This window comes from Protopterus annectens, chromosome 2.part1 (assembly GCF_019279795.1).
Source record: "Protopterus annectens isolate FY-2018-M chromosome 2.part1, PAN1.0, whole genome shotgun sequence".
Lineage (NCBI taxonomy): Eukaryota > Metazoa > Chordata > Ceratodontiformes > Protopteridae > Protopterus > Protopterus annectens.
In genome coordinates, this window is record NC_056729.1 from 688447929 (window position 1) to 688474136 (window position 26208).

General features: G+C 43.2%; 1 protein-coding gene across 2 annotated transcripts in view; it reads left to right on the forward strand.

Annotated features, from left to right (window-relative positions):
• NFXL1 (nuclear transcription factor, X-box binding like 1) overlaps positions 1-26208 on the forward strand; it is a 1793512-nt gene that overhangs the window by 703101 nt on the left and 1064203 nt on the right. For both annotated transcript variants that reach the window (XM_044062425.1, XM_044062424.1), the window contains exon 15: positions 2527-2548. In XM_044062425.1, the coding sequence (XP_043918360.1) occupies positions 2527-2548 (22 nt within the window). The remainder of the gene's footprint in view (positions 1-2526; positions 2549-26208) is intronic.

Genomic DNA, 26208 nt, shown 5'->3' on the forward strand with positions numbered 1-26208 from the left:
ACTATGGGAAGTTAGAACCATGGAAAAGGATATGGAATTTGGATTTATATAATGGAAAGATGGCTAACACTCGTTTTGTAGTTAGGAGAATAATTATGCGCTGAGTGAAAACAGTGATTTGACAAAGTTTGCTGTTCAGGGAAGCGTGTCCCAACAGCTTCGATGTGAACAAAGCGAAGACATTGCTCCATAGATGAAATCCCAGGTCTAGCTATGGTTAGTATCTAGGCATTGTTGGATTGAGACCTTAACTAGTAAAGAGTTTTTTTTTTTTTTTTTTTTTTTTTTATGGAAAGTCTGTGATTGAGGGCTGAGCTGGATTTACTGTGTAAAGTTTGTGGATTAGGCTGAGGAGTAATCGATCTGTGTGTTCTTTATTGAGAAACCAGTTGGCATGCTGGAGGGCATTAAAATGGTGTTCATATTTTGGAAAGAGCAGCATGAAGAGACAGATTTTATTAAAGAGGATTTGGAGCACTCTGATGTTTTACTGGGAAGCATAGGCAAGTAAAGAAAGGGCATATTCAATCTGGATTTCCCAGACATTTTTGCAGGTAATCTTTCCTTTATTTCTTTAAATTTATTTTCTTGAATTGGATGACTATATTGCCTTTGTCACACGATGAAGTACAGTGCTCATTTTAGCTCCTAGCGTCCCTTTGTACAGCTAGGGTGATAGCAGTTTTTTTGCATGCTCAATGCAGTTAAGAAGCATAAATTTGTAAAGATTTTTTAATGCTGTGTACCGTGCAAGTATTAAAAAGCATCACTGCTAGATTTTAATGTGTTGTACTTCAATCTCACTTTTGATAATGTTTTACACATTGTATCGACTTGTCACACAGTGGACCAAATTTTAAAACAATTTATACCCAGGGAAAGGCACTATTCTGAGTGAATATCCTTTGTCATGTAAAACTGTAATTCCAAGAAAAGGTGCAAACACCTCACTACACAATCTGTGCGGATGGGAAAGCACAGAAGTCTTCATAGGCAGACATATTCCATAAGCCAGATTCCAGAAGAATTTTAGCAAGTGCTGCCTTGAACATTGAGCAAAGCATAAATTAGTAGAGTACGGTGTTATAATGTGGTGTAATCTTCTGGAAGTTCCCCTGAAGTAATGCACATCTTTTTTGCACACCTGCGACACACACACGCACACACACACACACACACACACTAGTATGACATTGCAGAGGTGTGGGAATTTGCATCCCAAACAAATGTAGTTTGTAGGTTAAATATAATATGTGCAGCAGACTGAGTCAGCATACAGTGGCTAGCAGAATGTGTCCACAGGTAGCAGGTATTGTAGTTGTTGAATGATTGATACAGTCTTTATTCCTCTCTCTCCCTCTCTCTCTCTCTCCATTTTTGTTACCTTAATCTTGTATCAATATCTTGAGCAGTACATTTGGCCTTATGTGTAATTAGGGAGAGTTACTTAGCCATGATATTCCTGTCACCATACTGAGTAGTATGCCCATGTACACCTTCTTGGGATATCGCTAATTTATGTGTATTACGATTCGAGCTGCAGTTATTGGGTCAGATTCCAAAAGAGTTGCTCTCATAAGTCTGCCCTGATTCTGAAAGACTTGTCAATGAAAGTGACCTTACTTTGGTGTAAGGCCTGCTGTAAACAGGCTTAAACTGGGAGCCAGATTCCAAAACACCTTTTCTCAGTGCAAGTGGTCACTTACATTTAGACAGGGTCTTTTGGAATCGAACATAATAGATGCAAAACTTGTTTATTCCTTGTTGCAAAGCTTCACTATACAAAGTACTACTCACTCAAACATGTATCCTTTGTTTCATTTTGCTCCTTAACTTATTTCTCTTATGTACTGAATTCTTAAAACAAATTGAATGGATTTGGATGTCAGGCACAGCTATTAAGTACCCAATTTGACTCTGTAATGATTCTTTCCTCATCAGTATGCATTGGTGTGGCTAGGGAAATATTTAAGGACAGTCATCCGTGTGGATGGAAGCTTTCTCTAGCACTACCCTGATTCTTTTAAAATCCAGTCTTACTGTATTAAGCATTTTGACAAAGAAGGGTTGAGAGGTATGTATGTGACATTTATTTTCTTTATTTTTTAAACTGATGACTGAGTATGTTGACTTTCGCTTGGAAAACTGAGTAACTGAGGAGAAAAGTGGGCCACTTGTTCCTGTGTATCATCTATGGTGATGACTTTTATCTTAGTGATGGACATTACAGACCGCCCTGGATGCTGTTCACTTCACTGCCTGGCTAAAAATCATTTGTGTAAATACGTTTTACTTGCTTGACGTACTGACGTAAGTCCTTTCTGCAAGTGCTGCTTTTCTAATAAGTTCTTGAGTAAATGTGTTTCTGTCAAATTTTTAAATTGAATTATTTACAGAAACTTTGCATTTGTGACTAGACATCAGGATTATTATTCTCATTTTGTTAGAGAGCTACAAAGCTGAAATTTTCTCATTGATGTGTACCAGTAACCTAACTATGCATTTTCTGTTTGTCCTGTCTTCCAGGGAATGCTTGGGCAAACACGAGGTAAGTGTAAAGAAAGCAATTTCAAATGTATCTACATGATGGCAGTTTAAATGCTAGGTTCAAGGTTGGCAGAAAAAGGGAGCAGAATATGACACTAGTGAATATTTTATCAAAAGCAGCTGTCATACAATTTGTAGAAAAAGTCATACTTGAAGGGGCAGATTGCTGCAGGGGAGGGGGTCTCTTTACCAGATGATACACCAAGCATAGACTTGATCATGTTAGTTACAAGGGTACAGGGAGCACAGCATATTTACATTTGTTTATAGCCTCATTGAGCATACTTTTTACCTGTCTTTTTTCCATCGAAAATGCCCTCCGTGAAATATCTGTTAGTCGCGCAACCTAAAATCATTGAAAAAGCAAGTCTTGTGTTCTTTATATGTTTAGAATTTATTAAATGATCAAGTGTTTTGATTGGCTGTTGGGTCATAAACACTAGAAGACTTAAGGCAATTGCAGGAAATTATTTAAACTGAGAAAAAATAACATTCCCCTACTTTACACAGTATACCCCATGACCAGCCACTGTCTTTCTTTCAGGTATTGTTCAACTCAGGTCAAACAAAATATTTTTTTTTCTCTCTTTTCTATTTGTATCATAACCAGGTAAGTGAGCTGACCTTTCTGGATCCAGTTCAGTCAGACTAAGTTCACAAAATTAAGGGGAAATACAGTTTGTCTGTATGTATAGATCTAAATTGGTCAAACTGCTGCTTTTGTCAAAAATGAAATGGTCAACTTATTTGGCCATTTCACATTTCATTACTGCAGTAACATAAGTACTGTGTGAGATTGGCAAACATTGGAAGTTAAGGACGTTTGTTCTTTTCCCCGCTGTTGTTGTGATCTCAAGAATCAGTATATTTAAGTAGCAGGAGGTTTGGGGGTACTGCCAGGCTTGCCTCCCTGCAAACAACTTACTTTGGTGTTTTGTTGTTGCTGTTTTTCAGATAAATATTTTGTCAGTGTGCATTTATCATTGATGGAATTTTAGCCTGCATAATGACTGTTCAGCTTTATTTATTTATTCATCCATCCATCCTTTGTTATCCAGGTTAGTGGCTTATTTTCAGGGAAGACCCGGGGTGGTATTTATACTACTAGGGGAAATTTGGCCAGAGCATTGGAGAACTTACCCCTATGGTTTTCAGTAGGTGCTGTGGGATCTATTTCATCCACCTGAGCTACCTTCAACTCAAGCAGATGAGGCCTCGGTTTCACATCTCATCCAAGGGTGTGTGTGTGTGTGTGTGTGTGTGTGTGTGTGTGTGTGTGTATAGATATATATATATGTATAAAACAAGAGAGAGCGAGAGTGATGTATATATGTGTGCATGTGTATACTGTATGTAAATATATATATATATATATATATATATATATATATATATATATATATATATAGGTATGTTTATATAGAGAGAGATGTACATGTATACATTGATGAAGTACAATGCATGTGCATTTTGAAACACTAGTGGTAAAGAGTCCTAAGAAGAATAATGTCAATAAACAAGGGTAAGGTGCAGGAGGAGAGGAGTGGAAGGGTGATAGGAGGTGTAAAGGTAAAGAGTGCTAAGAAGATTGTAGATAGTGTAAAGGCAAAGGAGCAGAAAATAGGAAGTGTAAAAGAAATTGAAGTAGTAGTAATGAGAAAAGAAGAAAATAAGTGTGGTGAAGGTGAGGTGTAAGACGAGATGGGGGGGGTATAGTTACCAGACGGGGTAGGTGAGAGGATGAAAATGAAAAATAAGGCAGACAGTTGAGGGCTATTAATTTGTTAATGTGTCTGAGAAAGTAGTGTAAACAGGTTTAGTGGTGATATTAAGTTACATTGTTTGTAGTGGAAGTAATACGATTATATATAGCTTTTGTCTTGTGTCCTTTACAACAGTGACATTGATTAATGTCTTGTAAACGTAGCTTAAATTCCTTCCCAAATGTCAAGTAGTCTGTTTCATTTTGACATCCCTCAGAAGATTGTTCCAGTTTGCAGAAATAAGCTTTTTAAAGGAATTTTCACCAGTTGCTTTTTAACATGAAGTGGTGCTGCCTTCAGAAGAGTGATGTAGGTCATAAGTTGAAGTTTTTATACTGAAGTTGTTTGATAGAGAGGGGCAGTACCTGTAAGTGACGAGTTTAAAAGTGAGACTTGATAGGAAGAGGTTCATTGTAGCTGTCACAGTAATCCAGTTGCCTCTTTGTTGTAATTTCTCCAAGTAAGTTGGGTTTCTGATACCATGATGGGAATGGACCCCATTCCTATGTTGCGGGCAGTTATAGTTCATGAAGTTAGTACTGTTTCAATCTTTGATGTTCACCAAGAGTGCTTTTCTTAGCACCTGCAATGTGCCCGGAATTGTCTCCTCCTGTAATTTGTATGGAGTCACATGTATTACTGGCATGGCTAAATACAACTGTAAATTTTTTTTGTTATACCCATTGCTTCTGCTGTTATTGGAACTATCCGAGTATCTGTCTTCCACATTGCTCTTGTTTCTGCCTGCAGATCATTGGGTATAGCAATTTCAGTGATCAGTGCTACTTTTGTTCAAGGACTAGTATATTTGTTTTTTTGCATTTATTTTTTTCACATTTGGTAATCGATGATGCCATGTGATGTAAACTTAGTCATTCTCTATAATGCTTTGTTCATGTTTTCAGTGCTTCTCAGCTACTTTGTGTTGTGTTTGCACACACCCCATTCAACAGTCTTGCCCCATTATTGCGCCTTTCGGTGTAAAGACCCTGTGCCATGAATATATCACACCCAGCAACAAGATGTGCAACTGTTCCCTGTTATTTTTTTACAGAACTTTCATATGTCTTTCTCCCCCTTTTCAGTGGGCTTTGTAAACCAGTGTTTACATAGTCCAGTATCCTGGGCCACCATTATTAGTCTTTCATCTTTCAGTGTCAGTTCACCTGTCCATAACCATTCCAGCATCAAAGCCTTGTAACATGAGGATGTTCTGGGAGATCTCTGTACTTGCCACTATATTTGAGTTTTCCAGTTTTCTTTCTTTTTCATCTGATCCTTTTCCTTTATATTCTTTGTTTCACAGTAAGCCAGTTGGCTCTTTGGGTTTAGTTTCTCCAAATCTTTTGGGTTTCTAATACCATGCTAAGTCAGGATATGATTAGAGTTCATGAAATTAGTATTGTTTCAGTCTTTATTTGCTATAAGTGCACTTCTCAGTGAGGTATAAATGTTCATGGAGCCACATTAATTGAAGTGATATAGGTGGAAACCTTAACAATTGTGACAACCCCCCAGCCAACTTTATCAGCAATTATTGCTATTGAAGCTAAAAAAAGTCTAAAAACAGTGGTTGCAAATACAGACAGATGTTATGCTTTTGATAACAAACTAAGACTTTGCTTATATTATATGCATATGTGTGTGTGTGAGAATATGTTATGTCTAGACACATAAATACGCATCTTTATATATATATATATATATATATATATATATATATATATATATATATATAAATAAGATAAATATAGATATATTATTCACATGTATGGGAACACTCCATATAATCTCGAACGTGTTTAACACTGACAGAAGTGACCAAAACTCATTTGATCACTTCTGCTAGTGTTAATTCCCTGCAATATTGTTGTAGAGTAACAGGTGTGGTGTACCTTTTAACAATCATTTCCAAGGTCTGTGTGTGTGCGGGTTCCTGTTACGTTATCAAAAGCATGAAACATCGAACACTACAAGATCAAACTTGTATGTTCGATGTATCATAATTTTGAATACGTAAAAAAATAAAAACAAACAGCATAAATAAACTGTTGTAAGCAGGGGGGCAACCCTCTCTGCACCCCCACACCCCCCGCTCTTTAAATATACCAACTCAGAGAAGAGCAGAGGATGTGGGGGTGCAGGGAGGCTTGTGGGGGTGCAGGGGTTATTTAACTGTTGACATTTTTTTTTTTATTATTAGTTCGAATGGCTGTAACTTCGATTAACTGTGTTCGATGTTTACAGTTTCAAAGTTTCAGCAATTCACTGACTTAATAGGAACCCTGTGTGTGCTTATAAATACCAAGCACATGTTAGCTTCAGTGCCATTTTGAAGGTGCAGCCAGAGTGTTAACATGTACATGATAGCTAGTTTGTTTATAAATTAAAGTTGCTTAACCTCATTTATGATGTGTTTGTATACAATAAAGCTGCTTGAACAAGAACCCACGATGCTCACCTGTTTTATCCTGACCTGGCGAGCGATATGGTGTCGGAACTGGGATGGCAAAGACTATTCTTCAGAGCCACGAGGTGGAGAGGTAATTATGAAGGCAAACTAAAAGAACCAAGAGCAAAAAAAGGCCAGAAACAAGTCAAAGGTAAAGAGGACATACACAACTGATTTATGTATTAAGAGGTAAAACGGAGCATTACAAGGGCACAAAACATATTGTTAAGCAAGCAAATAGCACAGAAACGTTTAAGCAAACAGAAAGTATAAAAAAACTCATTAATCAAACAAAATGTTTGAAACCGAGTTGTTTGATAGTCAGCATTAGAAAAGTACACAAGGGCTTCATAATTATCTCAGAATTGTAAAACGAGCATGTTTAGAGTTAAAATGAGCGCAAGAAAGTATAATGGGCATGAACAGATTAAATGAGCAAAACAAATACAACGAAAGGGCATAAAGGGCACATTAAGAAATTCAACGAGCCAAAAAACTATAATAGGGCAGAAAAGGGCACATTGAGTATATGTAAAGCAAAGGCGACTGCATGTATTTTGGCAAATTACTTTGTTTTGGCACAGATTGCTACTTTGCATTGATTGAAGCCTTGAATAGCATAACTAGAGTTGTTTGAAATATTTCAAAGTGTGTAAAAGTGTTTGTAGTGCATGCTTATTACTGTGCATTTATTCCGAAAAGTTTGTTGTATGCAAAGTGCAACTATTTCATGAAGCGCAGTCAAGTGTGGCCATTTCAAAAGTTTCTTGTGCCAGGGTGTGTCTGCTTGCTGAGTGCCACCATTACAAACTGTCTCTTGCACTGTACAGAGTTGTTTGGCAAGGTGCAGCCATTTTGGAGAAATTAGTGTGCTGTGTACTGTTTATTTGCAGAGTGCCATTACTTTCAGATAGTTTATTCGTAAAGTAACCATACAAATCAACTAACCATAGGCAAAACTACTCTACAAATTGTAGCATGCTACAGGCCACCCTCTCAAACTCAGGAACCCCACACAGCTTTCCTGAAGACACTGGAGGGTATAACTGTATCTCCAAACACCATCATTTTGGGTGATTTCAACTACCCGAATATAGACTGGGAACATTACTCAAGCCCTAACTTTCTAGCCCAACGGTTCCTGGAGTTCATAAATTCAAATGCCATGGAACAGCTAGTCACTGTTCCCACGAGAGGAGAAAATATACTAGATCTCATTGTCACAAACATGGGGACAAAATGCTCCACACCGGAAGTTTATCCCTCATTGGTGAGATCTGATCATAAACTAGTCTCACTGGAAATCCACATCCCGCCCCCACCCCAAACAAAAAAGACCATAGTGAAGAACTTCTCTAAAGCAAACTTCACACTACTCAAGACTGGTGTGGTATCCTTCAAGTCCCTGAGCCAGTGGAAACCACAACCCAAGCTGCGGAAGCCCTTACAAATGCCTTCTATGAACACCTCCAGGATTGCATGGATCAGGCAATCCCAAATAAAACCAAGACTCTTTCCACAAAGGGCAAACGTCCAGTCTGGTGGACCCCAGCCATTAACAAACTTTACAATAAGAGGAGAAAGCTATTATATGATAGAACAAAATCCATAAAAGGGAAGTCACCCCTGATCATTATTAGTAAAAAAATACGAGCACTCATAAAATCAACTAAGGCCAATTTTGAGAGAAAAATTGCCATGGATTCAAAGGACAATCATAAGACCTTTTTCAGCTATGTTAGGAACCTGGGTGGAAACTCCCAGATATGCTCAGAATTAGTCCAAAATGATACAAAATCACTGAACCCACAGACATTGCCAACATACTGGCAGACAGGTTCAGTGCAAACTTCACCCCCCTCTCCCCCCCTAAAGGGGAGATAACTATCCCAGCCGAGTGTAGCCTCCCGGACATCTCAAATGCACAGGTGAAAGCTGCTCTCTCTAAAGCTAAAAACACAGCATCAATGGGACCGGATGGTGTCCCCGGCTGTGTGCTACACGAGCTAAATGAGGAATTAAACCCGCACATATGGCAGCTGTTTAATCTCAGCCTTACCACTGGATACGTGCCCAAGGAGTGGCATACGGCAACTGTGGTCCCACTCCACAAAGGCGGCGCCTCTACGGACCCTGGTAATTACCGCCCCATAAGCTTAACAAGTCTAGTCTGTAAAGCTATGGAGAGGATCATAATGGAGCTCATAAACAAAGATATAGGGGACTTGCAGACATTGGACCCGACCCAGTTTGGCTTTGTCAAGGGAAGATCATGCCTTTTGAACTTGGTCGACTTCTTGAAACAGTCACCAAGGCCATTGATGAGGAAAGGCAGTCCATACAGCCTACCTTGACCTTGCAAAGGCTTTCGACACAATACCCCACTCAGGTATTGTAGAAAAACTTACCAGCTTAAATGTAAACCCATATGTCACAAGATGGGTTGCAAGCTGGCTTAAGGACAGAACCCACAGGGTTAGAGTTGCTGGCGCTATGTCAGACTCCAAGCCGGTCACAAGTGGTGTCCCACAGGGCTCGGTCCTTGGCCCCTTATTGTTTGGCATCTACTTCTCGGAAGTACAGGCCAACATGGGAGGACTTTGGCTGACAAAGTTTGCAGACGACTGCAAACTGGGCGCCATAGTGGAAAGTGAATCGGACACGGATATCCTTCAGAAGGGACTCACGGAAACAGATGGCTGGTGCCAGAGCCATGGCCTGAAGTTAAGCAGCCAAAAATGTATAGTAATACCTTGGGAAAAACAAGGTAACCCCAAGCTACCATATAGGTGGCAATCCACTAAGCACAGAAGAGGTTGTCAGGGACCTGGGGACCCAGGTTGACAGTGGCCTTTCTTTTGACACTCACGTTGCTAAAGTGGTTAGAAAGACCTTCTACATTGCCCACCTGATCATGAAGGGATTCACATCCAGATCTAGTGAGGTCATTGTTCCCCTGTACTCTTCACTTATCAGACCAATGATAGAGTACAATGCCCCATTCGGGATGTTTCTCACCCGACATCTGCAGCAATTGGAGAGACCCCAAAGGTTCCTCACCAAAAGGATAAAGGGACTCCAAAATCTGTCATATGCTGCCAGATTGAAGAAACTCCAGCTCTATTCAGTCGCATACCGTCTGCTCAGAGGTGACATGTGCCTGACATACAAGGCCATGTCCAGCCCAGAATTAATGGACATGCTCCACCTCAAAAAATCCAAATCCACCAAAACCACTAGAGCAAGCGACTTAAACCTTAGCACGGATATAAATAGGGCGTGCTGGAGGGATAGATTTATCACTCAGAGACTCCCTATGCTGTGGAATAAAATCCCGGTCCATGTGAGGCAGAGCACCTCGCTGACTCTGTTCAAGAGAAATCTAGACCTGTGGATGGGAGATCGTAGGTTTACCCCGGGAATCATCTCTGTGTCACTGCTGGACAGAGGCACAACAAACTAATGGGCACAGTATTTTTTCATATAAGGGGTGGCGTAAGCCACAAAAATTTGAGCTAGGCTTATAAATGCCTTAGGGCAGATAGCCTAGTATAAACCTATGAACCTATGAACCTAAGTGCATTTTATTTCAAGACAGTTCGTTCATAAAGTGCTGTTACTTTGAGATAATGTATTCGCAAAGTATAGTTACTTTGAAATCTTTCTTGCCGTCAGTTTCTGTTACCCAGTTTATTTGCATTCTGCAGTTCGAAATGTTTTTTAAAATGATGATAAATGACTTTGGCAGTAAAATGATGATAAATGGCTTTGACATTAAAGCAATTACAAAATAAAGGCTTATGCAGTAAAATAATGATAAATGACTTTAGCATTAAAGACATTACAAGATCAACAGCTCGATGGCAAAGTAATTTTAAGGCAAGTGTTTTCTTACAGTAAAGAGATTTCAAAGTGTTACAGTGCCCCGGAAACTTATTTTGTGAAATGTTATACAAAGGCTCATTGTTTTAGGTTCATACTAGGCTATCTGCCCTAGGGCATTTATAAGCCTAGCCAGAGTATGTTTGGCTTTCGCCACCTATTTTAAATTAATTTTGCTATGCCCTTTTTCGAGGTTAGTATACTGTGCCTCTGTCTAACAGTGACACAGAAGTGATACCCGGGGTAAACCTACGATCTCCCGTCCACTCATCAAGATTCCTCTTGAAGAGAGTCAATGAGGGACTCTGCCTAACCTGGGCTGGGATTTTATTCCAGAGTGAAGGGAGCCTCTGGGTTATGAATCTGTCCCTCCAGCATGTCCTATTTATTTCAGTGCTGAGGTTCAAGTCTCTCGAGCGTGTAGCTCGATGGGATTTGGATTTTTTGAGGTGCAGCATGGCTTTATACGTCAGGCACAGGTCACCTCTGAGCAGGCGGTATGCTATTGAGTAGAGCTGGAGATGTCCTTCAAGGATGCATCTGCAGTCATCACATATGGGTTGTCCTGTCTCAGGCAGCCCTTCGGTCGGCCGGATTCCAAAGTCTGGGTCCGGCGTCTGCTGATGTCGCCCCTTCCCCGACGTCACAGCGCCTGGGGTATAAAAGCGTCAGCCGACGCCATCTTCCCCAGTCTTTCTTGCCGCGTGGTGCCCGAAGCAGAAGCAGTTCGCAAGTGCCGGTCGGCCAGCGCCTGTAAATTCATCCGAAGACTTCAAAGCTAAGTACCCGTTGGGACTCTTTCTTGCCTCAGCCGATGTCAGAAAAAGTTAATAATTGTTTAACTTGTGGGAAACAAATACCTCATAAGGATTTCCACTCTTACTGTCTCCCCTGCTTAGGCCCAGACCACGACGTCTCGGCCTGTTCAGCCTGCGCTTCCTTCAACCGACGCACTCTTAGACGTCGGTCGATGTTCGCAGAAGAGGTTTTTGGGGATAGTTTTTCATACAAAATGCCGTCGGAAACCCTGACATCACATTTAATTAAGAAACAGAAAGACAAGGACCAACACACGCGGGCCGCGGTTTCGGTTGAAACCGCGGCTAGGCCTACCGCGAGTGTCTCGGTCTCGGCTGATACCGAGTCCTTGGAACTTCCGAACCCTGAAATAATACAACAGACAGCCTCGGCCCCAGAGGCTCCTACCGAGACGGTTACAGAATTGCCTTCAGAAACTGGTGTATTGGAATCTTCCGACACCATACCTTTAGACAAAGCTACACCAGCACGTGGTGCAGCCAGGCCTCCTGCATCCATGTCTATTAAGGCCTTCACCAGGGCTAAAGCTGCAAAACTCACTAAAGCCATGCCTCCCAGGGTTATTCCTCAGGGACCCTCTTCTAGTTCACAGATTCTAACCTTAGCAGAGGACCGTATCTCTGTAATTAGGGGCTCTCAGCCCCGTCCGGACAGGGGCTCCCAACCTCCTCTAGACAAAAGGCCCAGGGTGGATCCCCCTGATCCCCTTTCCTCAGAGGAGACCTCTGATGGCTCGGATTACTCAGACTACAGGAGGAGGCTTATTTGGCCTACAAGGATTCGGATGCAGAGGAATCTATTCCCTCAGCCTCCCCTACTGAAGAGCTTTCCTTTGGGGAGACCCTTCACACTATGAGAGCATTTGGCAGGGCCAGGAATATTTTGATTCCAGGAAAAGACTAAGAACTTTTCTTTATTTACCTCAGCATAGACCTTTGGCTATTCCTCCTGTTTTAAATTGATTAATGATGTGTATTCTGACTCTAGTATGACCCCTGACACACTGCCTCCGGCCCCTGTTAAGCCCGATAGGTATTACAGGGTCCCGGACACACAATTTTCTTTACAAGGCCCACTCTGCTGACCCTGAAACTATTTCACAGGGCCCTAAAGGGGTTGCAGCTGTTACTACTAAGAACCCACTCCCCTCTGCAAAGGAGTCCAGGGCATTAGAGAGATGGGGTAAAAAAGTGTATACTTCTGCCACTCTTGCTAATTAGGGCATTAAATTGTCAATTTCGTATGATACAGTATCAAGAGTATTTGTTAGAAGAAATGCATGAGAAACTGTCTTCTACTGAACCCCTTGACCATAAATCCCTTCAGGATCTGGTACGTAACTCTCAGCAGGTTAGCAACCATTTCTTGCAGTGTGGTTATGATGCATTGGAAGCTTCATGTAGGTCAGCAATGACAGGTGTTGTCATATGTAGGCATGCTTGGCTGAAGGAACAATCTCTGCCAGACCATGTTAAAGCTAAGCTTTTGGATGCTCCACTGGAAAAGCAAAAGTTATTTGGTTCCACTGCTCAAGAAGTACTAAAGAAATTTGAGGAAAAGGCAAAATCTGTGCAAACAGTTAAGGATTTTCTTCAAGTCCAACCGCCTAGATTCAGCAGAAACTGGCCTTCCAAGAATTGGTCCTTTCCGGACACAAAAAGATTTCAAAGGGGCAGGAACAGGCATGCCAGAGGTAGAGGGCAAGCTAGGGGCTCCTACAGAGGCTGTCAATGGCAACCTCCAATACAGACTGGCAGTTCAGGGCCTGCAACTGCTGCACAAGGACAAACTCAATGACTTTGCTTTGACTCCGCCAACCAGGGCTCAATTAGAAGCACCTTTGGGTGGAAAGCTTTTTTTATTCTCAAAAAATTGGCACAACATTACAAGAGACAAATGGACACTCCAAATAATAGACAACGGATACAGGTTCCATTTCCACACATTGCCAAAAATAAAAGGCATGCCAGGTCTGCCACCAAATCAAAAGGCAGAGGCTTTGAAACAAATCTCAAACTTACTACAAATGAAAGCCATAGAAAAAGTTCCTATTTCAGAACAAGGCCAAGGATTTTACTCCAGGCTATTCCTTGTTCCAAGAAAAGAGCATCAATGGAGACCAATTCTCGACTTGTCCGCACTGAATACTTATCTCATTGTGCCAAAATTCAAAATGCTGACTCTACAGCAACTCCTTCCCATGCTAGGCAAGGGGTCCTGGCTGGTGACTCTAGACCTCAAGGAGGCATACCTGCATGTCCCTATCAGACAAAGTTGCAGAAGACACCTCAGATTTCTTGCAGGGTCAGAGCATTATCAATTCTCAGCATTGCCCTTTGGCTTATCTACTGCGCCCAGAGTATTCACGAAATGCCTGGCATCAGTAATAGCACACTGCAGACTTCAGGGATTCAAATATACCCATATCTGGACGACTGCCTACAAGCGGACAACCAACAAACTTTGATAAAGGACTTAAATTATGCCATCAATCTTCTACAGGCCTTGGGATATACAGTCAACATGCACAAATCAAGACTTGTTCCATCCCAAAGAATAACCTTTCTGGGTGCGGATCTAGATACAACCACCCAAATGGCTTATCTCACAGAAGAAAAACAGACAGCTAACGGATTACTTCAAGAATCTGCAAGACAAACTCAGCTGACTGCAAGGAAAATCCTGCAGGCCCTGGGTTACATGGCATCCTGTATTCTTTTGATTCCACAAGCAAGGCTACATATGAGAAAGCTACAGTGGTACCTAAGGAGTTTATGGACTCAGCACAGTCACAGTTTGGAAACTTTAATCCCACTCATTCCATGCCTTCACAAGGAATTTCTGTGGTGGGCTCAGGCCAGCCAGTCCAACAGAGGGTTGCCCTTCACAAAGCCAAAAACCTCCCAAACTATTACAACGGATGCTTCAGACCTAGGTTGGGGAGCACACATGGAGGGCAGAGGTATCCAAGGACAGTGGTCACAAAAGGAGCGTCGCATGCACATAAATCAAAAAGAAATGCTAGCAGTGATACATGCAATCGAGGCCTTCAAACTCTTTCTGCATCAAGGCCACCTACTAATAAGGACAGACAACACCACAGTTATGTGGTACATAAACAAGCAAGGAGGTACCCATTCCTACCCTCTTTGCAGACTGGCAATGAATCTATGGAATCTTTCCTTGAATCTCAATATACAGCTACAAGCTCAGTTTGTGCCAGGGAAAGACAATACACTGGCGGACAGCTTAAGCAGAAATATCATGGATGCGCACGAATGGATGCTGCACCCAGACATCTTCCAACAGATAACACAATCTTGGGGGAGCCCGGACATAGATCTATTTGCATCCCCCTACAATCATCAACTGAAGAAATTCTGCTCAAGGACATACCACCCACAAGCGTGGAAAGTGGACACCCTCTCTTTCAGCTGGAGAAATCTGACAGTGTATGCATTTCCTCCTATCCCATTAATGACCAAGGTGTTACTGAAGATCAGGACAGAGCAGCCAAAAGTGATTCTGATAGCTCCGGACTGGCCAAGACAGCACTGGTACCCACTGCTAAGGAGCATGTCACGTACGAAGCCATGGCCTCTACCTCTATGGCCACTTCTACTGACACAGCACAGATACAAAACTTTACATTCCAACCTGAAAACATTGCAACTAACAGCGTGGAGAATACTTTGACTCCTCCTCAGGATAAGCTATCCCAGAGAGTGAAGGATATTATTATGGAAGCTCACGCCTTCCACAAGAAAGGCATATTCAGCAAAATGGAAAAGATTTCTCATCTGGAACACCACAAAGGGCCTAGATGCGACAGTGATGAACATGGCACATATCCTGGAATATTTGGCAGAAATGTTCCACAATGATCTGTCTTACTCTTCTATTAAGATTCATGCTTCAGCAATTTCAGCAGAGTACAATACTGATCCACCTGTCTTTTCTCATCCTCTCCTAAGACAGTTTCTAAGAGGAATCAAATACATCAAACCTCCTCGGAAACCACCTCTACCTGCTTGGGACCTTAACTTCGTGTTGGAAAAACTAACACTGCCTCCATTTGAACCAGCAGCATCTGCAGATCTACAGTACCTTTCATGGAAGACTGTCTTCCTTCTGGCAATAACCTCAGCAAGAAGGGTTTCGGAATTGCAGGCCCTGATGGCAGTGCAGCCATTTATTATTTTTCACCAGGACAGAGTTTCATTAAGAACTAATCCTACTTTTATGCCAAAGGTGGTATCCAGGGTTTCATTGAATCGAGCCATTCACTTGCCTACCTTCTTCCCAAATCCACAAAACAAAGGGGAGAAACTGCTGCACACCCTGGACATTCACAGACAGTTGCGCTATTATTTGGACAGAACCAAAGTTTTCAGAAAAACTGACCAGCTGCTGGTAGCATATGCTGCTGGTACTCAAGGAAAAGCAATTTCCAAACAGACTATTTCAAAATGGATAGGAAATTGCATTAAACTTTGTTACTCATTTCATGGAAAGACTGTATCAGCTAACATTAGACCTCATTCTACGAGAGCCACAGCCACCTCCACAGCCTTCTTAAGAGGGGTGGCTACAAAGGACATTTTAGAAGCTGCCACATGGAGCTCCATGCATACATTTGCCAAGCATTACAATTTACCTTTATATTCCAGATCCAGAGCAGGCTTTGCTACGGCTGTCCTGCAGGGTATCTTAGCTACACCATCCCTTTCCTAGTTCCTCCACCCCCAGATTGGCTATGGTATTCTACCCATATGTGATGACTGCAGATGCATCCTTGAAGGACATAGTACAGTTTTGTACCTACCATAAATGTAGATGTCCGATAGGTATGCATCTGCAGTCAGGTTTACCCTCCCTCCTTCCCCTCTGTGGTATTCCTAGGGTGCTTACCCTTCTATTAGCTAGCTGGGGGGATCTATTATGGTGTATTTGTTTTTACATATATATATATATTTTTGCAAATGTTTGGATTTTTTATTGCATTTCTCCAAATTTAGCCTTACTAGAGGGCACCTGGCATCTGGGGCAAGAAAAACTGAGGAAGATGGCGTCGGCTGACGCTTTTATACTCCAGGCGCTGTGACGGGGAAGGGGCGACATCAGCCAACGCCGGACCCAGACTTTGGAATCAGGCCGACCGAAGGGCTGCCTGAGGCAGGACAACCCATATGTGATGACTGCAGATGCATACCTATCGGACATCTACATTTATGGTAGGTACAGAACTGTATTTTTCTTTAACCGGGCAGCATATGGCATCTGTTTGAGCCCTTTGATCCTCTTGGTGAGGTACTTTTGGGGTCTTTCCAGTTGCTGCAGGTGTTTGGTAAGGTACATCCCAAAAGGGGCATTGTACTCGATTATGGGCCTGATGAGGAATGAGTAAAGAGGCACGATGACCTCCCCTAATCTAGATGCGAGTCCCTTCATGATTAGGTGGGCTATATAAAATGTTTTTCTAACCAGTTTGGTCACGTGGTTGTCAAATGAGAGATTGCTATCAACTTGGGTCCCCAGGTCCCTAATTATTTCTTCTGTACTTAATGGATTACCACCTATGTGGTAATTTGTGGCACTGTTTTGCCAAAGGGATGACTATACACTTTTGGCGTTTAGCTTGAGGCCATGGCTCTGGCACCAGTTGTCTGTTTCTATGAGGCCCTTTTGGAGGATGCTTGTGTTGGCTGGAGAGTCAATTATGGCGCCCAGTTTGCAGTCATCTGTGAACTTGGTCAGCCACAGTCCTTCCGTGTTGGCCTGTATCTCCGAGAAATATATACCAAACAAGAGAGGTCCCAGGACTGAGCCTTGTGAGACGCCACTTGTAACTGGTTTTTGGAGTCTGACATGGCTCCAGCAATTCTAACCATGTGGGTTCTGTCCTTGAGCCAGTTTACAACCCATCTAGTGACATAGGGGTTTATATTTAAGCTGGTGAGCTTATCTATAATGCCCGAGTGGGGTATTGTATTGAAGGCTTTTGCGAGGTCCAGATAGGCTGTGTGGACTACCTTCCCTTCGTCAATGGCCTTGGTGACTGTTTCAAAGAAGTCAACCAGGTTTAAGAGGCAGGATCTGCCCTTAACAAAGCCGAACTGGGTAGGATCCAGTGTCTGTACGTCCACGATATCTTTATTTATGAGGTCCATGATGATCCTTTCCATAGCTTTGCAGACCAAGCTAGTCAGGCTTATGGGGCGATAGTTTCCAGGGTCCGTTGAGGCACCACCTTTGTGGAGAGGGACCACTGTTGCTGTACGCCACTCTTTGGGTACATATCCTGCAGTAAGGCTGAGATTGAACAGTAGTTTTATGTTTGGGTTTAGCTCTTCTTAGAGTTCATGTAGGATGCAGCCTGGGACACTGTCTGGTCCCATTGATGTTGTGTTTTTTGCTTTGGAGAGGGCGGCTCTTACCTGAGCATCTGAGATGTCAGGGGGGCAGCACTCTGCTGGGATAGATATTTGCCCTTTTGATGGGGTGGGGGGGGGGGAGTTTGCGCTGAACCTGTCAGCTAGGATGTTGGCAATGTCTGTGGGTTCTCTGTATTTTTTGTCATTTTGGACTAATTCTGAGCATATCTGGGAATTCCCACCCAGGTTCCTAACATAACTAAAGAAAGCCTTGTGATTATCCTTAGTGTCCTGTGCAATTTTTCTCTCGAAGCTGGCCTTTGAAGATTTTATGAGTGCCCTTAGTTTTTTGCTAATACTGATCAGAGATGCCTTCCCTTTTTGGGATTTTACTCTATCATGTAGTAGCTTCCTCCTTCTATTGTATAGTTTGTTTATGGCTGGGGTCCACCAGACAGGATGTCTGCCTTTGGAGGATTGGGTCTTGGTTTTATTTGGGATTGCATGATCCATGCATTCCTGAAGGTGTTCATAGAATGCAGTTATAAAGGATTCTGCGTTCTGGGCCGTATTTTCCACAGGCCCGGGGGCTTTGAAGGATTCCACCTCGGTTTTGAGGAGTGTGAAATTTGCTTTAGAGAAGTTTTTCACTGTGGTTTTCTGGGCAGGGGGTGGGGTCGGGATGTGAGTATCCAGTGAGATCAGTTTATGGTCTGATCTTACCAGTGAGGGATACACTTCTGGTCTGGAGCATAGAGTCCCCATGTTGGTGGTGATCAGGTCCAGTACGTTTTCCCCTCTTGTGGGAGTGGTAACAAGTTGTTCCATAGCATTTGAGTTTATGAATTCTAGGAACCTTTGGGCAAGGGTGTTGGAGCTAGAGTAATGCTCCCAGTCTATGTTTGGGTAGTTGAAGTCGCCCAATATAATGGTGTCCGGAGAGACCTTCATATTTTCCAGTGTTCTCAGGAAGGCCGAGTGGGGTTCCTGGGTTTGGGAGGGTGGTCTGTAGCAGGCTATAAACTGGAAGGCAGTTTTACCCACTGTTAGTTGCACATGGATAGACTCTGATGCTTCGTGCTTTGCCACCAACCTGGAGGTGTGGGTATCTTTGATGAATATCGATACAAGTACTAGCATAAATTCCAACCACATGTATATGTGCATGCACAAGTGTGTGTGTTCGTGCATATTTGCAAGAGTCTTCACTGAGATATGTTTATATGGTGGAAGTATTTTGCAAGCCATAACCACTTGTGTTTGATCAAAATATTGCAGAGAACTGGAGAATATTTGAACAAGAATATGATAGAATTTATTCTGATAAAGATGCGTGTACAGGGGAATTCATTTTGCTGAACCCAGCAGGGTCAGAAGCCATTGAAAGGGAGTGTTCATTTGTCTATTTACCAGCAGTGTGTGAAGGTGAAGGAGAAACTTGTGTTGTTGTGCAGGCTGCATCAAGGGAAGACCCCAAGTGTTTGAAGCGCAAATTCAGAGAAATGCTAAAACGTGTAGGTTTGGTGATTTAAAGGTTGGGTTAATAAAAGACAGACTCGTGTGGTATTAATAATGTTGCTGTGAGAAAGATTTTGCTTTGTGACAGTGATTTAACCCTGAGTAAAGACATTGAGATTTGTCAGATTCATGAAGTTATAGAAAGGCACACAAATTTGCTTGCTAGTGATAAGAGCATGGTTTCAGTAGGCTCTAGAGCTAATGTAGACAGCATGCAACAGGCAAAAGTAGGCCTAAGCACGTGGCAGCAGCAGCGACTGTGGTACTTCTAGGTAGAACCCGTACTCTTCTAGCACATTCCAAGACCAGTTCAGTTAAAGGGGCATGCTCAGTGCTGAACCGAAGATATCTAATGCAAAATAAACATTGCTCAGAACAGCATAAGAGTGAATCAAAACCTAAATCAAGCATTATTGTTAACTGTCATGATTGTGGTGCCAACCATGAATCCAGAAGAGAAAAGTACATAGCATTTGGCCAGCAGTGTTACAAGTGTAAGAAACGGAACCATTTTCAAAGATTTTGTAAATAGAGTAAACCTCACACAGTTACAAAGAAGGGACACTTCAAAAAGCAAGTTAATCAGATAGACCTGCAACAGTCTGATTTCTATTTAGATGGTGTGCCAGTAATTGGTGAAAAGATTGATGCATAGATTTATTGACAAGAAATGAAGTGTTTTGTACTGTCTGGATCAATGGTAAATCCAGTAAGCTTAAAGTAGACACTGGTTCAGAGTGTAATGTCATGTCTGCAGATACTTTTGTAAAGGTCAGAGTTGGTGAACAACTAAATGTGACTAGTTGTGTGAAACATGTTACTTATGGAGGTGAAGAAATTCAAACCGAAGGCTCTGTAGTGCTGTCATGTTAATGTGGCCAAGAACTGCTATAGCCTATTCTATGTGGTTCGAAAACCTGTACAGTCATTACTGGGTCTCAGAGACAGTTGAAAATGAATTTGCTTTCTTTTACCAAGGACGTTCATCAGATAAGCACCTGTCCTAGTTCCAGCTTCACTAACAGTATTTTTTTCCAGAGTATTCTGATGCTTTAAGTTGGGCAAACTTTCAGTTGTGTATTCCATGAAATTAGACCCAGAAATCAGTCCAGTGGTCAGACCCGCAAGAAGAGTTCTGATAGTTATGCAGCATAAAGTCAAAGTTCAGTTGGACATAGTGGTACAACAAGGTTTAATTTGTCCAGTTACAGAACCTACCGAATGGGTGCCGTCCATGGTAGAAGCTCATAAAAAAAGTCTCAGATGAAATCAGAATATGTATTGATCCAAGAGATGTTAACAAAGCATTGTTGAGACTGCATCATCCCATGTGTGTACAGTTGGAGGTTGCAGCCCTGATACTGAATGACACTTTTTTTTCTGTCTTAGATGCAAAGAGTTCATTTTGGCAAGTGATGCTCTATCACAAATCTTCATTACTGACTACATTCAGTACCCCATTTGGAAGATATAGATTCCTTAGGATGTCATTTGGAATAAATATTTCAAGTGAAGTCTTTCAGCGTGCAATGGAGCAAATTTTTTCGGGTTATCCTTGTGCCATAATAGTAGATGATATATTGGTCAGAGGCAGTGATGAGACAGAGCATGACAGAAATGTTGAGAGTTCTAGACAGAGCACGTTAAGTGAGCTCAGTCATCTGATGTACAAGTTCAGACTACCAGAAGTTACATATGTAGGTCATTTGTTTGCAAGTATTGGCTTGAGACCAGACACATCCAAGCAAGCAGCCATTCTTGAAATGCCAGCACCAAATAATGTGCAAAGCTCTACACCGTTTACTTGGTATGGTCAATTACTTAGGCAAGTTTATACAATACTTCAGTGTGCCTTTGAGAGAGTTCACACATAAAAATGTTATTTGGTGATGGCTAGACCAGCACCAGAGAACATTTGAAGCAGAAAATTGCTACCCCAACAACATTGAGATAATGTGATGTCAACAAATCAGTAACTCTTTCCTGCGATGCTTTGGAATTTGGTTTAGTTACAGTTATTCTTCAAGAAGGCAAGCCAGTAGCCTACGCACCTAGAACACTTACCCAGACTGAGATGCAATTATGCTCAAATTGAGAAAAAACTTTTGGCAATAGTATTTCCATGTTTCAAGTTTCATGATTATATCTATGGTAGAGAAATCCAGATTGAAACTGATCATCAACCTTTGGTTACTATTTTAAAGAAGCCTATGCATTCAGCTCCTGCAAGATTACAAAGAATGATGCTTAAATTGCAAAAGTGCAACTTCAAAATGGTCTGTATGAATGGCAAACTTCTTTATCTGGCTGAAACCTTATCCAGATCACCCAGAAATACTGTGGAACAGCTTGATGCAGAGAATTTTGACTTTGATGTCATGGAAGTGTGTCATTTTTCAACCACAAGACTTTAAGAGCTAAGAGATCATACAGTGACTGATCCAGTCTTGCAGAACCTGAGTCACTATTTCAGTGTTGGATGGCCGTCAAAGCAATTTAGTGTACCACCAGAAGTGCAGTCTTACTTTCCTTACAGAGATGAGCTGTTGATGGAAGATGGCATTATTTTCAAAGGTCCTAAAATAGTTGTTCCTGCTTCCTTACCATGAGAATATATCCAGATTTTGCATTGTGGTCACCCAGGTTCTGATCTACTAAGAGAAGGGCGAGAGGACTAGTATTTTGGACTTCTCCAGTGAAAGACATTGATAGAGTACTTTTTTCTTGTTCAATGTATAATAGTACTAAAGCACATTTGCAAAGAGAGCGACTTCATGTAAGTCAAATTTTTGATCTACCTTGGTCAATTATAGCTACTGACATATTGGAGTGGAACAACGGCATTGCTTAGTACTTGGTAGACTCTTATTCAAATTGGTTTGACATCGATCTACTTACCTAATCTTACTTCTTCTACAGTCATTACTAACTTGAAATGCCATTTCTCAGTCCATGGCAGCCCACAGAAATGAATCTCTGACAATGATACACAATTTAGCAAAGAAAAATGTCCCAAAGCAAACAATGTCAGCAGCAGGAATCACTTATAGCCAGCCCAACTCTTCAGTACAAGCTGTCTTTATTCTTCCATATGCAGAGTGAGCGCTGTCATCCCCTGAACTTGGGACCAGAATCTAATTACACTCCGTAATGAATTCATTTAAATACGGTTTAAAATGCATTATGTCACCACCATTCTCACTCATTTAAAGAGACCATTACATTAAATCTCTCTGATAATATGTGCCAGCTATGAAACTGTACAGCACATAATTAAAACCAAACCCAGAATTAAAAAGCATTTTGTATTACATACACATTAATAAATGTAAACTTCAAAACTTTTTAAATGTTAACTTCATAAACATTTTTACATATTTTTTGACATAGTCTAAAATATAATGTTAAATTCTCCCCACTGTTTGTGAGAAGTGCCCAAAATAAAAAAAATAAAAAAAAAAAAAAAAAAACTTGCGGTAGCTTTCCTCACTAAAATTGTTTTTTAGGGATACCATTTCATTTAAACCTTTTATTTGCCACTTAGTCCCTCTTTCCTCTATGTAGTTCCTATAGTCACCCCCCCTCAAGGATTTGGCCTAACTCGCTCCACAATACCAAATAAAAACTGAACAAAGTTTACACAAAGTGTAGTGTGTTTATATAGTGCATTATTCAAGTTCTTTGTAGCAATCTGATACTGATGCTCATATATCCTGTCCCTAAGATGCCTTTCCGTCTTACCTATATAGTAAGCTGGACAGGATTTACAAACTGCCAAATAAATCACCCCTGATGTTTGACAATTACCTTTTTCAAAAAAACGCTTTGAATCTCGAAGTGCTTTGTAAAATTCATGTGTTTTTAATTTGAATATATTTGCATTGTGCACAAAGCACCACATTTGGTTGTACCAACATTTTCTACTGCCTCGCCTTTTTTAGTAAGTTCAAAAACTCCTTTAAGGTTAAGCCTTGTTTTATGTACAAAAGTCAGATCTGAAGTAGGCACTTCATTTGTCAGCAACCTTTGGGATACGGATCCGATCTCGGATCCGAGCCGGCAACTTCTACAACAGCATAGATCCAAGCTCCTCCCTTTACCCAGAATTCCCTGCCAACCCTGACTGACCTCAGATCTAGTTTGCTGCGCTTCAGGCTACAAGCTGGATTTTCGAGCTCCTGGTACTTCGGATTTGTGAGAAAATTTTCTATTTTTTCCCCTCTCTTCTTAGTGTGAGTGAGAGCGATTGTTTAGGTACCCCATAGCCCTTTTATCTCTCCCAATTTAGTTTAATTTGTGTTTTTTTTCTCCTCCCTGCCCTCGCTGGTCGTAATGTGTGTGTGTGGTGTGTGTAGGGGCCTAGTGAGTGTGTTTCTTCCTATAATGTCGGAGGGCCCCTAAAGCCATATTTTCAAAGTGCACCGAGTGTGGCCATAAGCTTTCACCGGCGGATGGCCACACTGTGTGTTAGGTGCCTTGGGGTTGAACACCTCTCCTCGGGATGCGCGATCTGTGCGGCGTTCAACCCCAGGGCACTCAAGGACCGTAGGTCAAAGCTGATTCTGATGGGCCTTTTGCCCCCAGATCTGGCTCCGGCCTCCAGTGCTTCTGTGGCCGCTACCCAGCCTTCGGTGGTGGCCACTCCTGCCTCCCTCCCTCTGGTCGGGACTCAACCTCCCACTTCGGCTCCGGAGGAGAGGGAGGCCAAGAAAGCCAAGCAGAGAGAGAAGCACCATAAGCGGCGGGCTGAGGACTCCTCCTCGGTCCCGCCCGCCAAACAGGCTTCTCCCTCCAGAGTTTCTGGATCGCCTCCTCCTCGGCTCCGGACCCCTTGCTTCTCACCAGGACCCGAGGAGGAGGGGACCCGGTCCCCATCGAGGTCATCGAGGTGGCACTGTAGGTCTGCCTCGGTGGCCTCTTCGAGGTCCACTTTTAGCATGTCAGATGCAGACATGGACCGGATGATGAGGAGGTTCATCCAGGCCCAGCTGCAGATGGGAGTGCTCTTGCCTCCCCCCCTCCGGGGGGGGGAGCTCGACCCCATTTTTTGCTCCAGTCGCTCCTTCTCCGACCCGCTTTCCGGGTTCGAACCCGCGTTGGATCCGGGGGTGGGTCGTAGCTCGGCACTTCGGCTCCGACTGGTCCCTCGAGCTTGTCGGATCCGACCTCTCGGAGCTGTGGGCGGAGCTTCTGATCCGAGGGATTCAATGTGACTTCGCCTCCGTCCCTGTCGGAGCACACGGGTCCTTCGGATCCGATGGCCCCGAGTCCGGTCCCCGCTTCGGATCTGAGTTGGGAGTCTACTCTCTGATCCTATCGAGGGCGGCTCCCCCTCGGCTTTCACTGCGGTGGAGAGGGCACTGTTGAGTGTATCCGGGCCTCCGGCCCTGGCTTCGGCTCCCCCCTGCACTCCCTCTCATCTGGTTCAGGCTCCCATCACCTGGCCTTCGGGGCAGCCTGCTTCAGCGCCTCTGGGTATTCCTTCGGAACATGACATTGCTGGTGAGACTTCCTCGGACATCCCCCCCCCCCGAGGAGGTTCCTCACAAGGCTAAGTGTAAGAGGAGGCACGTGGACTCCCCCGAGTCCCTTACGGAGGATACGGACTTAGATGAAGGGGAAGGCTTCCCAAGGTCACCCCCCGAGGATGTCTCCTTTGGAGACATCATGGAAATGCTTAGGATTGGGGGGGGTTGGTCTGCCCCCAAGGCTTCCTCCGATGAGTCCGTATTCCTAGAGGCGTTCGAAGCAGGACCATCTACCTCTTGGGTGTCCTCTCCCCCCGACCCCCTGGTGGACCTTATCTCCACCAGGGCTTGGAAGGAGCTGGACACTGTAGAGCCAGTCCCCAAGCGCCCAGATAGAATCTTGAGTGCCCCCGCAGAGAGAACCCACTGGAGCAGAGGTCCCCCCCGTGGATGCCATGTTGGTGGCGGCGGCCACCAAGAGGGAGTTGGCTCAGGAGAGCTCCGCGGTCCACCCACCGAGCAAGGAGTCTCAGGGCGATGGACTGCCTTGGGAAGCGGGCCTTCAGTTCAGCAACCTTCTTGATGAGGGCGCTGAACTATATGGCACACGTCATCCGGATGCAGCGGGATCTAATAAAAGAATACGCTGCTTCCCCCCCGAGTCCATGTCGGATGGGGACAAGCACCTGTACTCCTTTCGAATGTCCATTCTACGTTCCATTTCTAACACCTCTATGCGCCTCTTGTCTCATGCCACTGAAGGAGCCGCTAGAGCTAGCGGAGCCAGCCTGGTAATGAGGCGCCAAGCCTGGCTCCGACATTGTGACTTCTCGGAACCCTTTAAGGCGTCATTCGCGAATGCCCCCTTTGATGGTTCTGCACTGTTTGGCAAAACCGTTCACGACGCTTTAGTCCAGAGCGAGAAAGACGGGAAGATGTCGTCTGCCATTGGAGTCCGCTTCTCTGCTCCCCAGAGGTCCTTTTCCAAGAACCAAAAGGGTCAGAAGAAGATGTGGTTCCGGAAATCGCATCAGTCCCAGTCTGCTCCGGACAACCAGTCCTATCGTGGCAGAGGAGGACAGGGAGGACGCCGCCCTAGAGGTAGAGGGAGTCCCAGACATTTTGGGTCCAGAGAACCCTTCTCTGAGAGGCCCACGCAGAACCCCTGAGGGGTTGCTCGGCTGCTCCACTCTGGAGGCAGTCGGGGGGCATTTTTTGAGGCACCTAGCAATGTGGGAGTCCATAACAACAGAGCGATGGGTGCTTCGCATCATATCCAGAGGTTACCAAATTCCCTTTATTGTAACCCCCAAAACCAGAAGCCTCCCCGACGTACCACCCAATCAGAGGGAGGCGACTGCTACAGAAATTCAGCAGCTTTTACA